Here is a 17,059-nt window from a genome sequence, read left to right on the forward strand (position 1 = left end):
CATCCAACTCTTGATTTTGGCTCAGGTCATGATCTCAGGGTCATGGGATCGAGCCCCACATCAGGGTCCATGCTGCCCCTCTCCCCCATTTGCATTCTCTCTCTTTCTGAATTAAAAAAAATTTTTTTAATGACAAAAATTAAGGATAAAGAGGGGTGTCTGAGTGGCTCAATTGGTTAAACATCAACATTGGCTCAGGTCATGATCTCATAGTTCATGAGTTCAAGCCCTGCACCAGGTTCTGTGCTGACAGCTCGGAGCCTTGGAGCCTGCTTCAGATTCTGTGTCTCCCTTTCTCTCTGACCCTCACTCACTCATGCTCTGTCTCTCTCTCTCTCGAAAATAAATAAACATTAAATTTTTTTAAGTCATCCTTGTTACACAATAACAACTTGTTACATACAAGGAAAACCCCATTAGGCAATCAGATTTTTCAGCAGAAACTTTATAGGCCAGAAGGAAGTGGCATGACATATTCAAAGAGCTGAAAGGAGAAAAAAAACTTCCAAACAAGAATTCTCTAGGTGGCAAGATTATCATTCAGAATTTAAGGAGAGATTAATAGCTTTCCAGTTAAGCAAAAGCTATTCACCACTACACTGACCCTAAAGAAATGTAAAAGGGATTTGATTATGCTAAAAAATATTGGCACTAATTAATAATAACAAAACATATGGAAGTAAAAATCTCACTGGAAAAGGAAAATATATAATAAAAGTAGTGGGCCACTGACTTATAAAAAGTTTTGAAGTGTGTTTAAATTATGTTGCTGTCAATTTTTTTTACAAATAGTTTATTGTCAAGTTGGTTTCCATATAACACCCAGTGCTCATCCCCACAAGTGCCCCCCTCCATGTCCATCTCTCCCCTCCCCCACATCCATCAGTCCTCAGTTTGTTCTCAGCATTCAAGAGTCTCTCATGGTTTGCCTTTCTCCCTTTCCCCCACCATTTCTCCCCTTCTTCTCCCCCATGGTCCTCCGTTAAGTTCCTCCTAATCCTCCTATACGTGCAAACATACGATATTTGTCCTTCTCTGCCTGACTTATTTAGCTATGTTGCTGTCAATTTTAAAAAGACGGCAATTCAAATGGGATATGTTATGTAAATCTCAAAGTAACCACAAAGCAAAATACAAAGAAAATGAGAAAGGAGACTAAACAGAACACTAAACAAAGTCATCAAACCACAAGAGAAGAGGGAAAAAGGAGAAAGGAACAGAGAGAAGTTACAAAAATAGCCAGAAAGCAATTAACAAAATGGCAATAAGTATATTCTAATCAACAAATACTTTAAATGAGGGGCACCTGGGTGGCTCAGTCAGTTAAGTCACTATGAAAAAATTAAGAATATAGCCACCATATGACCCAGCTCTTTCACTTCTGGGTATTTGTCCCCAAAATATGAAATCACTATTCTAAAAAGATATATGCACCCCTATGTTCACTGCAGCATTATTTACAATAGCCAAGATATGGAAACAGCCTAAATGTCCACTGATAGATAAGTGGATAAAGAAGATATGGTATATTTATAGAATGGAATGCTACTCAGCCTTAAAAAAGAATGAAATCTTGCCATTTGTGACAACATGGATCCCCTTGAGGGGATTATTACTTAGCAAAGTAAGCCAGACAAAGAGAGAGAAATACCATATAATTTCACTCACATGTGGAATCAAATAAAACAAATAAACAAAACAAATAAACACAATAAAACAAAAACAAATGCATAAATACAAAGAACAGACCAGTGGTTACCAGAGGGAAAGGGAGTTGACAAGTAGGTGAAATGGGTAAAGGGAGTCAACTGTATGATGATGGACAGTAATGAGACTTGTGGTGGTGATCACTTAGTAGTGTATACAGATGTCAAATTATAAAGCTGTACACCTGGAAATAAAATCTTTTAAAAAGGAAATACCATTAAATTCAGTGTAAAAAATAAGAACTCTAACACCCCAAAGCAATAATGCAATATTAGAAGTGACATGTGAAGGTAAATAATAAACTATACAATTTTTATTATATTATAGAAATAATTTCAATCCTAACTTACTTGTGTATTTTTAAAAAAATAACAATATTTGAATAACTGCATTTCATAAACATCCTAGTAAACTGTAAGATCTATTCAAAGCCAGAGTTCAAAAACACTTTATTCAGGGGTGCTTGGGTGGCTCAGTCCGTTAAGCATCTGACTTCAGCTCAGGTCATGATCTTGTGGTTTGTGAGTTTGAGCCCTGCATCAGGGTCTGTGCTAACAGCTCAGAGCCTGGAGTCAGCTTCAGATTCTGTGTCTCCCTCTCTCTCTCTCTGCTCTTCCCTGTTCACGCTCTGTCTGTCTCTCTCTCAAAAATAAATGGACATATTTAAAAACCACTTTTTTTGAAATAATCTTGGTTTGCTCAATCCTCAATAATTGGCCCGCTTATTAAATGTGGAACATTTCTTAATGGTTGGGGGTATGGGCATAAGTTTTTATCTTACAAAAAGCTCAGCTTATGGCGAGGATGTGGAGAAACGGGAACACTGTTGGTGGGAATGCAAACTGGTGCAGCTGCTCTGGAAAAGAGTGTGGAGGTTCCTCAAAAAATTAACACTAGAACTCCCCTATGACCCAGCAATAGCACTACTAGGAATTTACCCAAGGGATACAGGAGTGCTGATGCATAGGGGCACATGTACCCCAATGTTTAAAGCAGCGCTTTCAACAATGGCCAAATTATGGAAAGAGCCTAAATGTCCATCAACCAATGAATGGATAAAGAAGATGTGGTTTATATATACAATGGAATACTACTTGGCAATGAGATAGAATGAAATTCTTCCACTTGCAGCAATGTGGATGGAACTGGAGAGTATTATGTTAAATGAAATAAGTCAGTCAGAGAAAGACAGATATCATATGTTTTCACTCATGCGGATCTTGAGAAACTGAATAGAAGACCATGGGGGAAGGGAAGGGGAAGAAATAGTTACAAAAAGAGAAGAAGGGAGACAAACCATAAGAGACTCTTAAACATGGAGAACAAACTGAGGGTTGATGGGGGGCGGAGAGAGGGGAAAATGGGTGATGGACATTGAAGAGGGCACTTGTTGGGATGAACCTGGGTGTTGTATGTAAGCGATGAATCACGGGAATCTACCCTCAAAGCCAAGAGCACAGTGTATGTTAGCCAACTTGACAATAAATTATATTTAAAAATAAATAAAAGATTCCACATTAAAATGAAAAAAATAAAATAAACAAAAAGCTCAGTTTAGAGGATAAATGTATTTTTTTAATGTACAGTACCAAAATATATGGGATAAAACTTCCACCATCCTGGGACCATGGTTTGCCCCTTTGTCTAAGTCCTTCTTTCCCTCCAGAGGAGTCGCCAAGTTCATTGGTCAGAACACAGAACAAGTATTGAGTCTGGGCAGGGATGTGGGCCCCAGGTCTTGCCTGCACAGTGAGTCACACCTCCAGGGCCAGGCTCTGGCCATAATGCTCTTCTCTGCTCTACACCCTGCTCCTCTGAGACCAGGTGGACCACCCAGGTTGAGTAGGGTCAGAAGGCAAGGTTATCAGGCACAAGCAAAGAGGAATATGATGAGGGCTGGTGAATTACTAGGCTAAAACACAGGTATGACAGAATCAGATTTTTATGTCAGATAGACCATTCTGGCAGCACCGTGGAGGATGATGGATCGGAGAGACAGAGGCTATGTAGGAAATGACTGTACTAATGCAGCTCCAAGTGATCTCCCAATTGAAGAGACTTTGATGATAATCAGACTTGCTCTAGGAGCCCTGGCCAGTGTCAAAGGGAACACAATTGGAAGAGAAGGAATGAGGAACCTGGGTGGTTCAGTTGGCTGAGTGACCAACTTCAGCTCAGGTCATGATTTCCTGGTTTGTGAGTTTGAGCCCCACATCCAGCTCACTGCTGTGAGCCTGCCAGTGCAAAGCCTGCTTCAGATCCTCCATTCCTCTCTCTCTGTCCCTTCCCTGCTTGTACTCTCCCAAAATTAAATAAATATTTTTTTAAAAAGGAAGAGAAGGATGGCTGGCATGGGCATACACTTCCTCACTCCAGCTGACTCCTACTGCTTGATAATGGCTGCCTGGAGCATGGTACTGAGAAGAAATCAGCAGCTAAAATCTATTTTCAGCTGGGAAGTGCTTCTCTATCCATTGATGATGTCCTTCTTGCCGAAGAAGGTGAAAGTAGAACAGATGTGTGCTACTTAAGAGTGTGTGTTACCCTAGAGGAGAAAGCAGGAAACAACCTCCTTGACCTCCACCGCAGCAACTTCTTGCTTGACACATCCCCAAAAGCAAGGGAATCAAGAGCAAAAATAAACGATTNGTGTGTTAAAGATGTAAAATAGAGAAAGAAGGAAAAGAAGATGCATGTGAGGGATTAAAAGAGAGCTGGCAGAAGTAAGAGAAAGCAGGGATTAGCACACATGTGGGAGCATCATTTAGAAATGAGGCATGACAGGAGGGGTGAGGCTTAGAAAGGAACAAGAAAACTCACGAGTCCTTCTCAACCTTCACTCTCAATACATCTCAACACAGTGTGAAAATCTCCCCACACAGGGTTTCTTCTGGAGAGGAGTCCACAGGCTATCTGCAGTGCTAGTGAAAAATGCAGATCCTTGGGGCCCAAATGAATCAAAATTTGGCCTTGCAATATAGGTAACTCTATTAAATACAGTAACTAAAAACATCTTGAGTCAAATGGATTCTTATGACAATCCCAGAAGTATGACATTTGCTATATAAGAAAACATGGTCAATCACAATAGAGGGAGATAATTATTTATAACTATACTGGCAGAATCACGTTAAAAGGTGACAGTGTTGGGGAAAGCTAGAAGGATTGCTGTATCTTGCCAGAGCCTACAGTGTAGCATCGAAAATTATGTATTCTGGATTTTGTTATAAGTCCAGATTGGCTATAAGTCCATACAGGCTGGCTGCAGAACTGCCTGGAGGAAGCACTAGTCAGGGTCATCTATAATCCAAGGAGTCATAATTCTAATAAACTGTGTGAGGTTATTTCATAGTAAATACCTTCTTAAATTCATCTTCTTTATCATTAACAGCCACCTCAGGGATGATATTAGTGTCATAATCAGTGTTTTCACCCTCTTCTGTTTCACTTCCAAAGACAACATGTTTCCTCTGTTCTGTAGATAAAAGATAAAATAAAACCATAACCTTTAGTGTTGAGCATTTTGTTTATTCCATACCACAAACCTTCTTAGGAAACCCTTCGCTAAAAGTTCTTAATTAGAGATGCCTGGGTGGCTCCATCAGTTAAGTGTCTGACTTTAGCTCAGTCTGTGGGTTTGAGCCCTGTGTTTGGGCTCTGTGCTGACAACTCAGAGCCTGGAGCCTGCTTCAGATTCTGTGTCTCCCTCTGCCTCTCCTCCACTCATCTTGCTCTCTTTCTCTGTCTCTCAAAAATAATTAAACATTTAAAAAATTAAAAGTTCTTTATTAAAAAATTTAAGACTTGTTTCTGTAGGAATCATCTTTGAATTCAATTTAAATCACTCATCTCAATAGAATCATAATTCTACAAAGAAACGTACTCTTTAAATATGCTGCATCTTAAAATTAATAAATAAAGTATGCTGCATCTTAGTATATAGAATTAAGAAATAATTTGGGGCATCTGGAAAGCTCAAGTCTTAAGTGTCTGACTCTTGATTTCAATTCAGGTCATGATCTCACAGTCGTGAGATGGAGTCCTACATCAGGCTCTGCACTGGGCATGGAGCCTGCTTAGGATTCTCTCTCTTCCTCTCTGTCTGCCCCTCCCCACCTCATAAAAATTTTAAGAGCATTTTACATATTATCTTTCTAAAATATGTGTTTACCTTTTGAGTACTCTAATGAGCTGATTTTGGGGGGTTTTGACACTTCTGAAGAAAGCTAATTAGGTGGAAAAATTCTATGAGAAAGAAGATATGCTGTTAATACTTATTTAAACTCGTAGTTTCTTAGCCTTGGCACTATTTTTTAAAAAATATTTATTTATTTTTGAGAGAGAGAGAGTATGTGTGTGTGTGAGTGGGGGAGGCACAGAGAAAGGGAGATACAGAATCTGAAGCAGGCTCCAGGATCTGAACTGTCAGCACAGAGCCTGACGTGGGGCTTGAACTCATGAACTGTGAGATCATGAACTTAGCTGAAGTCAGACACTTCACCGACTGGGCCACCCGTACACCCCAGCACTATTTTTTTTAATTTTATTTAAATCCAAGTTACTTAACATATAGTATAATAATGGTTTCAGAAGTAGAATTCAGTGATTCATCACTTAGATACAACACCCACTGCTTATCCCAACAAGGGCCCCCCTTAATGCTCATCACCCATTAAGCCCATTCCCCCACCCACTTTCCCTCCAGCAACCCTCAGTGTGTTGTCTGTATTCAAGAGTCTGTTACGGTTTGCCTTTCTCTCTGTACTTATCTTATTTTTCCTTCCCTTCCCCTATGTTCATCTGTTGTGTTTCTTAAATTCCACAGATGAATGAAATCATGTGACATTTATCTTTCTCTGACTGACTTATTTCATTTAGCATAACACACTCTAGTTCTATCCATTCCATCCATGTTGTTGCAAATGGCAAGAGTTCATTCTTAGCACTCTTGATATTCTTGGTTACTGACGGCTGTCCTGTGCCTGTAGGATTGTCACCAGCACCCCTGACCTCTACCCACTAGATGCCAATAACATCCCCCATGCTGCACAATAACCAAAAATGTCTCCAGACATTTTAGAATGCTGTGCTAGAAAGAGAGAGAGAGACAGACAGACAGAGGAGATTAACATGGCAAGCCTGAGACTGCTTATAACATTGGTCCTGATTCCCACTATTCTCTAGCTGATAAAAAGGGCTCACGTTGCCTAAGCAGTTTCTGCAAATGACGTGGTATATGCTGAGCACATGCTTTCCTTCAGGGAGTCTGGAATTGTGATACCCACTAAGCAGAAGGCACCCACCTGAAAACATATCTATAACTCTTGTGATTCAAATTTCAGAACTAGCAAAATTACCTGGTGACGGTTTTGCTGCTTTTCCACTGTCCTTAACTTCATAAATAGTTTCAAATATTGATATAAGTTCTTTGACTGCTTCTTCCACATGCTTACTTTTATGGTTTAGAACCTCAGCCCATTCTTTTGTGTATGTCTATTAAATAAAGCAATGACTATTAATTTACAGATGCTTAAAAATACTGTGAAACTTATTCATGTAACTTTAATTTATAAAACTGTAGTTAACAGCACTTGAAAATAACTAGAGTTAGTTGCCAATAGCATCATGTTTCAGATCCCAGACTCTCAATGGCTAAAGGCATACCTGCTAAGGCCCAAGCATAGAAAAAGAGGAGAGAAAAAGAAAAACTTATCTGACTCAATCACACATAAACATCTACCTTCACATTTATATGGTGAAAAGAAAGAAGGCAGGGGTGCCTGGCTGGCTCTGTCAGTAGAACATACCACTCTTAATCTTGGGGTATGAGTTCAAGCCCTGTGTTGGCGGTAGAAGGAGAGAAAGAAAGAAAGAAAGAAAGAAAGAAAGAAAGAAAGAAAGAAAGAAAGAAAGAAAGAAAGAAAGAAAGAAAGAAAGAAAGAAAGAAAGAAAGAAAGAAGAAAGAAAGAAAGAAAGAAGAGAAGTTAAGAAAAGAAAGAAAGAAAAAAGAAGTCTGAAAGACAGGAGAGATAATGATGTCAAAAGTTGAAAATAAGAAGTTTTAAAAAAAGACAATCCAAAGTGTTGCTTTGAGATTCAAACGAGATAAGGTTTTTAAGTGGGCATAGTGCTCACTTACAACAGGCATCAATTTAAGAGCTTTATGTGTATTAACTCATTTAATTAAATGACAACTGCTTGGGATGGGTAATATTACTGTCCCCATTTCACAAATTAGAAAACAGTCTCAGAAAGAATCAGAAACTCGTCCAAAATCACATAGCAGGTGGTAAACGTAGGTGTTTAAAACCAGCATTGTCTGATTTAAAAGTCTGTGCTCAGCTTTCCTGAACTTTTTGAATAGGTTTTGAGAGGAAGTCAAGAACTAGTTTAAAAACTAGAAAACTGGCCCATAAAACTGAATAGATCTTTTGACATATCTACAATGTCCATACAGTTTAGAGAAGAGAAAATAAATGGGAGCATTCCACCCTTTCCAATTTATTCACCGCAGTGGTAAACATTGGAATGCCAGTGGTAAGAGCCACTTCAGATTAGCAGGGAAAGCAAACAATTCCAAAAAGGCAGAAAATGGATTCATGGTTGCCTAGGGCTGGAGGAATTGAGATTAAATTGTGTTCTAAATGTTCTAAAATTGTGGTGATGGCTGTACAACTCCATGAATAAACTCAAACCATGGAATTGTACGCTTTAAATGGGTAAAATTGTATGGTGTGGGAACCACGTCTTCATCAAGTTATTACAAATAATAATCCCTGCCAGAAACCACCTGCGCTAGGAATTGGGGGAAAGCAAATGGAGGTGGGAAATGAAAGATGAGAAAGTGAAGACAGCACACATGAGACGTTGGCGAAGTTTGGTTGTGAATGAGAAGTAAAGGGAGATGTGGGGAAGTTTTTGTTTGTTGGCAAGGAAAAGATAATCTAGCACATTAGACAGCGAGGGGGAGGGGTCCGGTGGAGGGGACAAAGTTGAAGATCTAGAAGAAAGGGAAGAAGACTCTGGGAAGAAGGTTGCCAGGAGGGGAAGAAGGTGGGAGATCTAGAGCCCCTCTGGAGGACTTAGATTTTGAAGAGGTGGAAAACTTTCTCCATGGGCCATTCTTAGAACTCAGTGAAGAACAGACTGAAAGACTGAGGGGCAGTCCAGGGACAGACTGGAAGACAGTCAAAATGATTTTCTTTCTCTTTTTTCTTTTTAACTTGAGATACAATTCATAATGTAATAGCACAAAAGTACCCTTGTAGAGTGTATAATTCATTGGTTTTTGGTATAGTCACAGAGCTGCACAACCATCCCTGCTATCTAATTCCAGATCATTTTCATCTCCCCCCACCCCGCAAAGAACTCCCACAACCTATTAGCAGTCTCTCCTCATCACCCATCTCCACAGACCTGGCAGCCACTAATCTACTTTCTGTCTCCATGGAGCCAAGTTGATTTTGTTGAAATGACTTTTAATACCCTTCAGTGTATTTACCAGTTTTCCTATCATAACTTGAATCATGTTTCCCTGATTTTTTATTCTATTTGTATACCTATCGAGAATCAGATATGTCAGGCAGTGTTCAGTCAGGAAAATTGATGCCACACCAGCTATTTTAACCAACAGAATGAGAGGATTTAATACAGACAATTGGTAAAACAACTGTTAAAGGACCAAAAAAAAAAAAAAAAGGTGAAAGGAGATGCAGAGGTCACACGGAGAGTTACTGCAAGAAGCAGCTTCCGTACCTGGGGAGTGTGAGAGTGAAGGCAAGAGGCTGAGGGATTTAGAGCTGGAGCTGGGAAGTGAGGGAGCTGCCCAGCTGGTGCTACTGCCTCAGGAGCTCAGAGCAGGACCTAATGGTGTTGGTACATCTGAGAAGCACAAGAAGCTGGACCTGGAAGAGCTGGAAAAAGCTAGAACCTAGGATTGCCACTGCCAGTCAAGATAGGTTGTCTGACTGTATTGGGAACAGGAAGAAAAACAGCAAAGAGCAAGTTCCTTCCTTCTCCTCCACCCTCCTTCCAGCACCACGATGGGCAAAGCCTAAATGGGAGTCAGCTGGCCAAAGATAAATGCAGTTTGCAGAGTCCCAGCCTCAGCATTATAGAGCAAAAGATCCAATTTGAAGCCTGTGGATGATAGCTTTTTAATAATGAACTTAATCTAATTCTAAAACCATGGTTAGATGCTCCAAACCAAGGACCATTTCCCTGCCTGCAAATACCTCTGGTGCCCAAATATGGTCTGAAACCACTGGTTGGCCCAAACTAACCTCTCACTCACTCCCACATTAGCATTATGTGTGCATGTTTCTAAAAGTTAATTCTGTCCAGAGTATTACCAGACATGCCCTGTCATTTTAAATCTTACTCCGCCTTCACTATAATGGCCCACCTGATGGCAGGTTTGTGGAAAGGCAGCGCACATATCACTAGACCTTAGATACCTCTGATCCAAGTCACTGGGGCATATTGATTGGCAAAACACTTCAAAATTCCACCTCTTGTATCTTGACTTGCAGGTGGGAGACTTATCACTTATCTCATAGTAATAACTTCTTCTGTTGTGCTGTGATATCTGATTGTTCTATCCCAATTTCCCTGATTTGTGTGATCTATTTGTCTTTCTATATATATTAAAATTCTTTGTTTGTGTTTTCGAAGTAAACTCTATCTGGTAAGTGTGAATATTTCCCCACTAAGCAGGTGACAGTGTCACAACAGTTAAAAGGTACATCCCAATAAAAGATGATTATTGTAAGTGGAACAAAAAGAAGGGCATCGATATAGGTATTCCCTGCCCCTTTTTAATTGTGTTTGTTTATAAGTAAGACCTGGTATGAAGTACATACATATATTCAGATTCTAGGATGAGCGAGAAGAAAATGACTGGCAGGAAATTACCACTAGCCCCTGGGCAGGAAACAGGAAACTTCTTTGGAAAATTTCAGTTACTGAGAAAAGAATTACAGAATTTGAAAGGCTCTCCCTTCTAGAATAATATGGAATCCAGGAAATAGAGCAGATGGGGAAGAGTCTTGGGTTAGTAATTTTGCAGCTGACCTGGACAGTAATCAACTCAGGTTGAAAAAGGGATTCAGAGGTCTCTGAGAGGAAGTCTCTTGGGAGAAAAATTGGACTCTGATATAATAGTGTATTTGAAGAAAAATGTGAAATAAGGGTAATTAGAACCCCCAGAAAAAAAAATTTGTATAAGAAAAGATATACTGTAAGTACAGTACTTAGTTCTGCATTGGCTGCTATTTATATAAGCCTAATAAAGTGTTGCTACTTAACACCACTGTTCAACTAAAAATAATTTTATAACTATATTGAGAAGACAAGAGAGGAAAGAGAGAGGATAGGGTCAAAGAGATAATGCTCACTTATTAAAGTGGGAAGAAAATAATGTGCAAATTTGCTAATTCAAGAAATAGTACCCCAAGTATATTACTTAGAGATATAGAAATAATACTATAAGGAAGAGCTAAAAGTTTAAAATGAGTGCATTTCCTGGGATTGTGATCTCCGTATACCATTTTCCACTGGTAACATGGAAAGGAATGAGGGCTGACTAGAGAAATGGGTAATCCCAGATCTGGGGCAGGAAATGTACAAGATGAGCCTAAGGTACCCTCTAGTTCCAGAAAGCAAGGAAGCTTTCAAAGACTACTGGAGTCGTATTAAAAATATAGAAGCCAGCCTGAAGGAGTCCACTGAAAAAAAATGGAAAAACTTAACATCAAAAAGACATTTTCCAAAAAGACATACAAATGACCAAGAGACACATAAAAAGATGCTCAACATCACTGATCATCAGGGAAGTACAAATCAAAACTACAATGAGCTATTACCTCACAGCTGTCAGAATGGCTAAAATCAAAAACACAAGAAACAAGTGTTGGTGAGAATATGGAGAGAAAGGAACCCTCTTGCACCATTGGTGAAAATGAAAACAGTGGTGCAGCCACCGTGGAAAACAATATGGAGGTTCCTCAAAAAGTTAAAAATAGATTCAGTAATCATACTACTACTGGGTATTTACACAAAAAATACAACACTAATTTAAAGGGATACATGCACCCTATGCTTATTGCAGCATTATTTATAATAGCCAAATCATGGAAGCAACCCAAGTGCCCATCAATAGATGAATGGGTAAAGAAGATGTGGTATATATAAACAATGGAATATTACCCTCCATAAAAAAAGAATGAGATCTTGCCATTTACAACAACATGGATGGAAACAAAACAAATGATCAAATGAACAAATAGAACAAAAACAGAAACAGACTCATAAATACAGAAAACAAATGGTTTGTTTTCTGGAGAGATGGGCAAAATAGGTGATGGGAATTATAACCACCAGTTATAAATCAGTCACAGAGATGTAAAGTACAGCATAATAGTCAATGATATTGTAATAATTTATGGTGACAGTGCTTATTATGGTGAGCACAGAGTAATGTATAGGATTGTCAAATCACTGTGTTATACACCTGAAACATTAATATAACATTGTATATCAACTATACTTCAATAATTTAACAAGAGAGACAGGTACCTAATCATATTTTCTTCCTGAGAAACAGTGTATCGTGCCAGTGCCATTTAAATAATCCATCATTTTCCCCACTGAACTAAAAATACTATCTACGACATGTATTAATTTTGTATTGTGATTTTTTTCCTCCTAGATTCTTTATTTTGTCCCTCTAAACTATCTTTTTATCCTGTTAATGCCATTTTAATTTGATTACAATGGGCTTAAGTATTTTCATTTTTTATTACATATTCCTCATTCATTATTTTAAAATAATATAATTTAATCCAATTTATTAAAAAGAATTGTATAGTAATTCTAACTGGAAGTGTATTAACTTTATACAGTAATTTTAAAAAATGATAGATTTTTTTTTTTACAGGAGATTAAAAACAAAATTCAGCTAAATATTTTTTCCAGGAGAAAATCTAAAATAGGAAAACCCAGAAAGGTTGAAAAAAATAGAATAGAAAAAGATATATCTGGAAAATAATAACCAAACAAAGCTGGTATAGCCATATTAATGTCAAACACAATAACCTTCAAGGATAAAAAGCTTAACAATAATAGAAGGAACGAATAGCCAGGAAGACACAGTCATTTTAAACTTGCGTGCTCCAATAACAGGATGTAAAAATGGGTTGTTTGGTGTTGTCTCTGTTACAGCCAAGGCCCCAATACTGGGAACAAATATTTTAAGATCCTACATATTACAAAGAAGTCAGTTCTTAAGTGGTAGCAGGGGAGGCAACCATTAGCTCTTTGCCCATCTTGAGATTATAAAAAGGAAGCTAGATCATTGGTAGAGATCAGGTAGAAATAAGCGTAGCATCCTTCAGAAGGACTACTCAGAGACCTTGACCGCTGTACTCTAGAATTTGGGGATGAAAGGGCTGACTCATGTCTAAGTCCTGAGGCAAGAGGCCATCTGGCTTACCCAAACACCTAAAGGGATGAAGAAGTGTTCAGGAAAGAAGCTAAATTTTCATAGAAAGAGGGGTAAAGGTCCCTGTATCCCATAGGCTGGATTGGAGCCCATGAGACAGAGCCACCTTTCGTTGTCTTGAAAAAGGCACTAGCAAGGTGACCCAAACCAGCAGAGTAAGTGTAGCAGAAGCACATGGCAGGCAAGAAGTACAAAAGGGTCCAGTTCAAGACATAAAGTGAGTGCTTCTAGGAGAAATTGTGTTATGTGTGATATGTATTAGGCCGTAGGGTTCCTGTCTTTGTGATTTTGAGCAAATGGAGAATAAATAGATACTCAAATAATTTCAGAATAATGTGATACTAAGGTTAGGTTTTGTCCTACAGAGACTAGATGCCACTGCCGTTGAAGCATTTAAGACCACGAGTTTCACAATCAGATCTGGTGGCAATGTGGAGAATGGATATGATGGAACCAGATATAGAGACAGAGAGACCAGTCAGATCATAACATCAAGTACTAAACTCAAAATGAGCCTTAAGGATCTGACCTAAGAAGGGGGTAGTAGTAAGTATGGAAAAGAAGAGGGAATTAACTCAAGCAAACTCGGAGTAAAAGGCAAAAACTGGCTAAACCTGAAGACTGAGTGGAGGTAGGAAATGAGAGTGTGGAAAGGAGTCCAAATGACTCCCAGATTTATGTGAGTGACTTAAAGGGCAAGGATGTGGTAGTTAAAACCAAGAGGTAGTCAATATTGCCCTGGGAGCAAACACAGAGGAGGAAGAGCAGTAAACCACTGACAAACCCAGGAAACCCCAGAATGAGGTTGAGGATGTTAGTAAGATCCTATCTAGGGTGTGGCCATGGATTTGAGTTGTTGAAGCCTTATAAGTCTTTGAATCTGAGGCTTTCCACAAAAGCTACGATGTCTATATACTACTGACAGAGATTTCCACTTTTAGATTATAAATTCACATTTTAGGTATATGAGCCAGTATTTCTATGATTAAAATAGAACACATAAATGCATACCTCATTGAGTGTCAACATATCTTCTACTTTGGTGGCACCACTTTCAGGCAGGGAAATTAACACCGTTTTGGCTATCTCCTTTAGAACTGTATCAATATGCATTTCGCACAAGTCATTGATCTACCAAGAAGAAAAAACATGGAGAGGAAAACTCTTCTTTCATCCAAAATGTACTTGAGTTATAAAATAATTTAGAGTGCTATATCTAGAAACTTGGGGCCTGAGCCAAGCATAATCTGGTGGAAATTGGAGGAATACATTTTTCAAAGAAAGCTTGATGTGGAAGTAAAGTTTTATAGAACAGCAACACGTGCCATGATATGATATGCATTATCTCTTTTAATCTTTATTCTAGCCCATGATTCATTACTATCCAAGTTTTTACAGCTAAAGAAACAAAGGCTCAGTTAAGTAAAGTAACCTGGGAAGGAACACATAGCCAGCAAAAGGCAGATCATAGTACCTACGTTTATCTGACTCTCAAGCCTCTGAGTTTTGTCTATTGACCCTGCTGTCATCAGAGAAAAGGATATCTAAGAAGGTATACATGTTCTATGGAGAAAAGATGTCAGAAATCAATAGACAATCTCCATTAGGTGAATGCCTCATCTAACTAACATTAGATGTATTAATATTTAAGCACTCCATTTTGCCATCTTCCATGGTCTACAATTATCCCCATTTTCTAAATTACACTGTGGAGTTGAACTACCATTTTAACATATTGAAGTCAAGTAATTGAGAGACAACAAGGAAACCCTACATGAAAAAGCCTTAGAGCAGTTAGAGAAATATAAAGCATTATTTTTTTTACTCAATAGATATCCTTTTAGTTAAAAGTCACACCCCTAAATGGCTTTCATAGATAAGCAAATTATTACTTATAGCCTGAGTATTAATGTATGTAGTTTAAAAAAATGTATCTATCGTACCTTCTTTAAAAGTTGATTGAACATATCTAAAACTGAGTCAACTTCTTGAAAGAAGCTTTCTAATGTTAAAGATGACCATGTTAATATTGTGAGCCCTTGCCTCAACACAGTTTCCACCTAGAAAAAGAAAAAAAAAAACATAGCAGCTTCCATGATTAACAAGAGCATTTGCATTTATTTAAAAGTTTCTTTTTATTACCTGGAAATACTATAGGTTATATTTCCTTAATTATATTTCTCTTCATTATACTTGGTAAAGGTGACTTTGTTTTTTAATCACCTTTGGCTGTCTATGAAGAATCATGGATTCTTAGAAAGTGCTCATTATTTAGATTTAGTTGTTTTTCAACAGCAACAAAACTTGTTGACAAAAAATCATTCTATAGGAGAAATAGAGCTATAATGTTGAACTAGAAAGATAGCAGATCTAGGCAAGAATAGATGTTCTAAAATCCATAATCTGTGGAACGGGAATCTAATTTTAAACAACAGGGAAATCAATATAAAACCTTTGGCACTACCAACCTTTTTCATTTTCGGGGCCATCAGATTGACAAACACAGAAGGCACTTCCAGACATAACTCATCATAATACTGCAGAAGACCCTGTTGAAAGTCAAAATGGTATGTTTTACTGTAATTTATTTTAAAGCAAGTCATATTTTGATTCATACCAGGAAGTTTTCATTATACCCTGTTTCCTCATAGTCTTGCCAAGATTAAGGCTGCTCACCTAAGTTTATATTAATTTACCATACCTTTTCCTCACCTATAAATTACTTTAGTGTCTCCATTAAACAGCAAGGCAGTGGAGATTTCTAGAGTTGTATTTTTCGTATTTATTATTTAATTACCTTTCTCTATTTATGCAATTTTAAATAGCATGAATAACTATCTTTTCAAGATGTCTCTCATTAAGTTTTGCCCCTTTCTGTTCCTTGTCTTCTGACACATTAAAACATGCTTATTATTGATGCCACACTTGTTTTCTTGAATCAAAATTAATGTATGCACAATCAGAATTAATAGGCTTATATATTTTCTTTTAGATATTTTTAGAGATGAACCGTAATGATCAGTTTTTGACCACTTCAAAATTTATTGTAGGGTGTGATGTGAAAAAGGGATTCCAGTTAATTCTTCCCCAAATTAATAATATCAAGCTGTTTCAATGTTTACTTAATAGTTTCAAAGTTATCAACTCCTTTCCACATTTTCTGTTCCCAGTCTTCGGTTTGCACATCAGTATTTTAATGCTATCAAGAAACAAGGGAATGTAACATAGAATGTTAACTATATTGAAATTTAAAATAAAATAAAGAATAAACAAAGGAAAAAAGTAGGGTGCCCAGAAATAAATCCCTGCACATATGGTCAATTAATTTACAAAGAAGCAAGAATATACAAAGGAGCCAAAAATACACAATGAGGAAAGGACAGTCTCCTCAATACATAGTATTGGGAAAAGTAGACCGTCACATGCTAAAGAATGAAACTGGGCACCTATCTTATAATATACACACAGCAATAAACTCAAAATGGTTAAATACTTAAATTTTAGACCTGAAACAGTAAAACTCTAAAAAGAAAACATGGGGATAAGCTCTTTGACAGCTATCTTGGCAATGATTTTTGGATTAACCAGCAGCATAAGCAACAAAAGCAAAAATAAACAAGTGGGACTACATCAAAGTGAAAACCTTCTGCACAGCAAAGGAAATCATCAACAAAATGAAAAGGCAGCCTATGGAATGGGAGAAGATATTTACAAATCATATATTGACAAAGAGTTACTGTCTGAAATAGATACACTCAACAGTAAAAAGAAAAACAAAAACAAAACAACAATCCAGTTGAAACACGTGCAAAGGAACTGAATAGACATTTTTCCAAAGAAGACACACAAATA

At 37.7% G+C, this 17,059-nt stretch overlaps 1 protein-coding gene across 1 annotated transcript in view; it reads right to left on the bottom strand.

Moving 5' to 3' along the window:
- The window catches only part of DNAH8 (dynein axonemal heavy chain 8), a 223,098-nt gene that overhangs the window by 155,196 nt on the left and 50,843 nt on the right, over positions 1-17,059 (bottom strand). The window contains exons 15-19 of the mRNA XM_077754815.1: positions 15,676-15,756; positions 15,151-15,267; positions 14,219-14,338; positions 7,065-7,200; positions 5,067-5,182 (exon numbers count right to left, since the gene is read on the bottom strand). Of these exons, the coding sequence (XP_077610941.1) occupies positions 5,067-5,182; positions 7,065-7,200; positions 14,219-14,338; positions 15,151-15,267; positions 15,676-15,756 (570 nt within the window). The remainder of the gene's footprint in view (positions 1-5,066; positions 5,183-7,064; positions 7,201-14,218; positions 14,339-15,150; positions 15,268-15,675; positions 15,757-17,059) is intronic.

The sequence above is a fragment of the Crocuta crocuta genome, unplaced genomic scaffold (genome assembly GCF_008692635.1).
Source record: "Crocuta crocuta isolate KB4526 unplaced genomic scaffold, BGI_CrCroc_1.0 scaffold132, whole genome shotgun sequence".
In the NCBI taxonomy this organism is placed as follows: domain Eukaryota; kingdom Metazoa; phylum Chordata; class Mammalia; order Carnivora; family Hyaenidae; genus Crocuta; species Crocuta crocuta.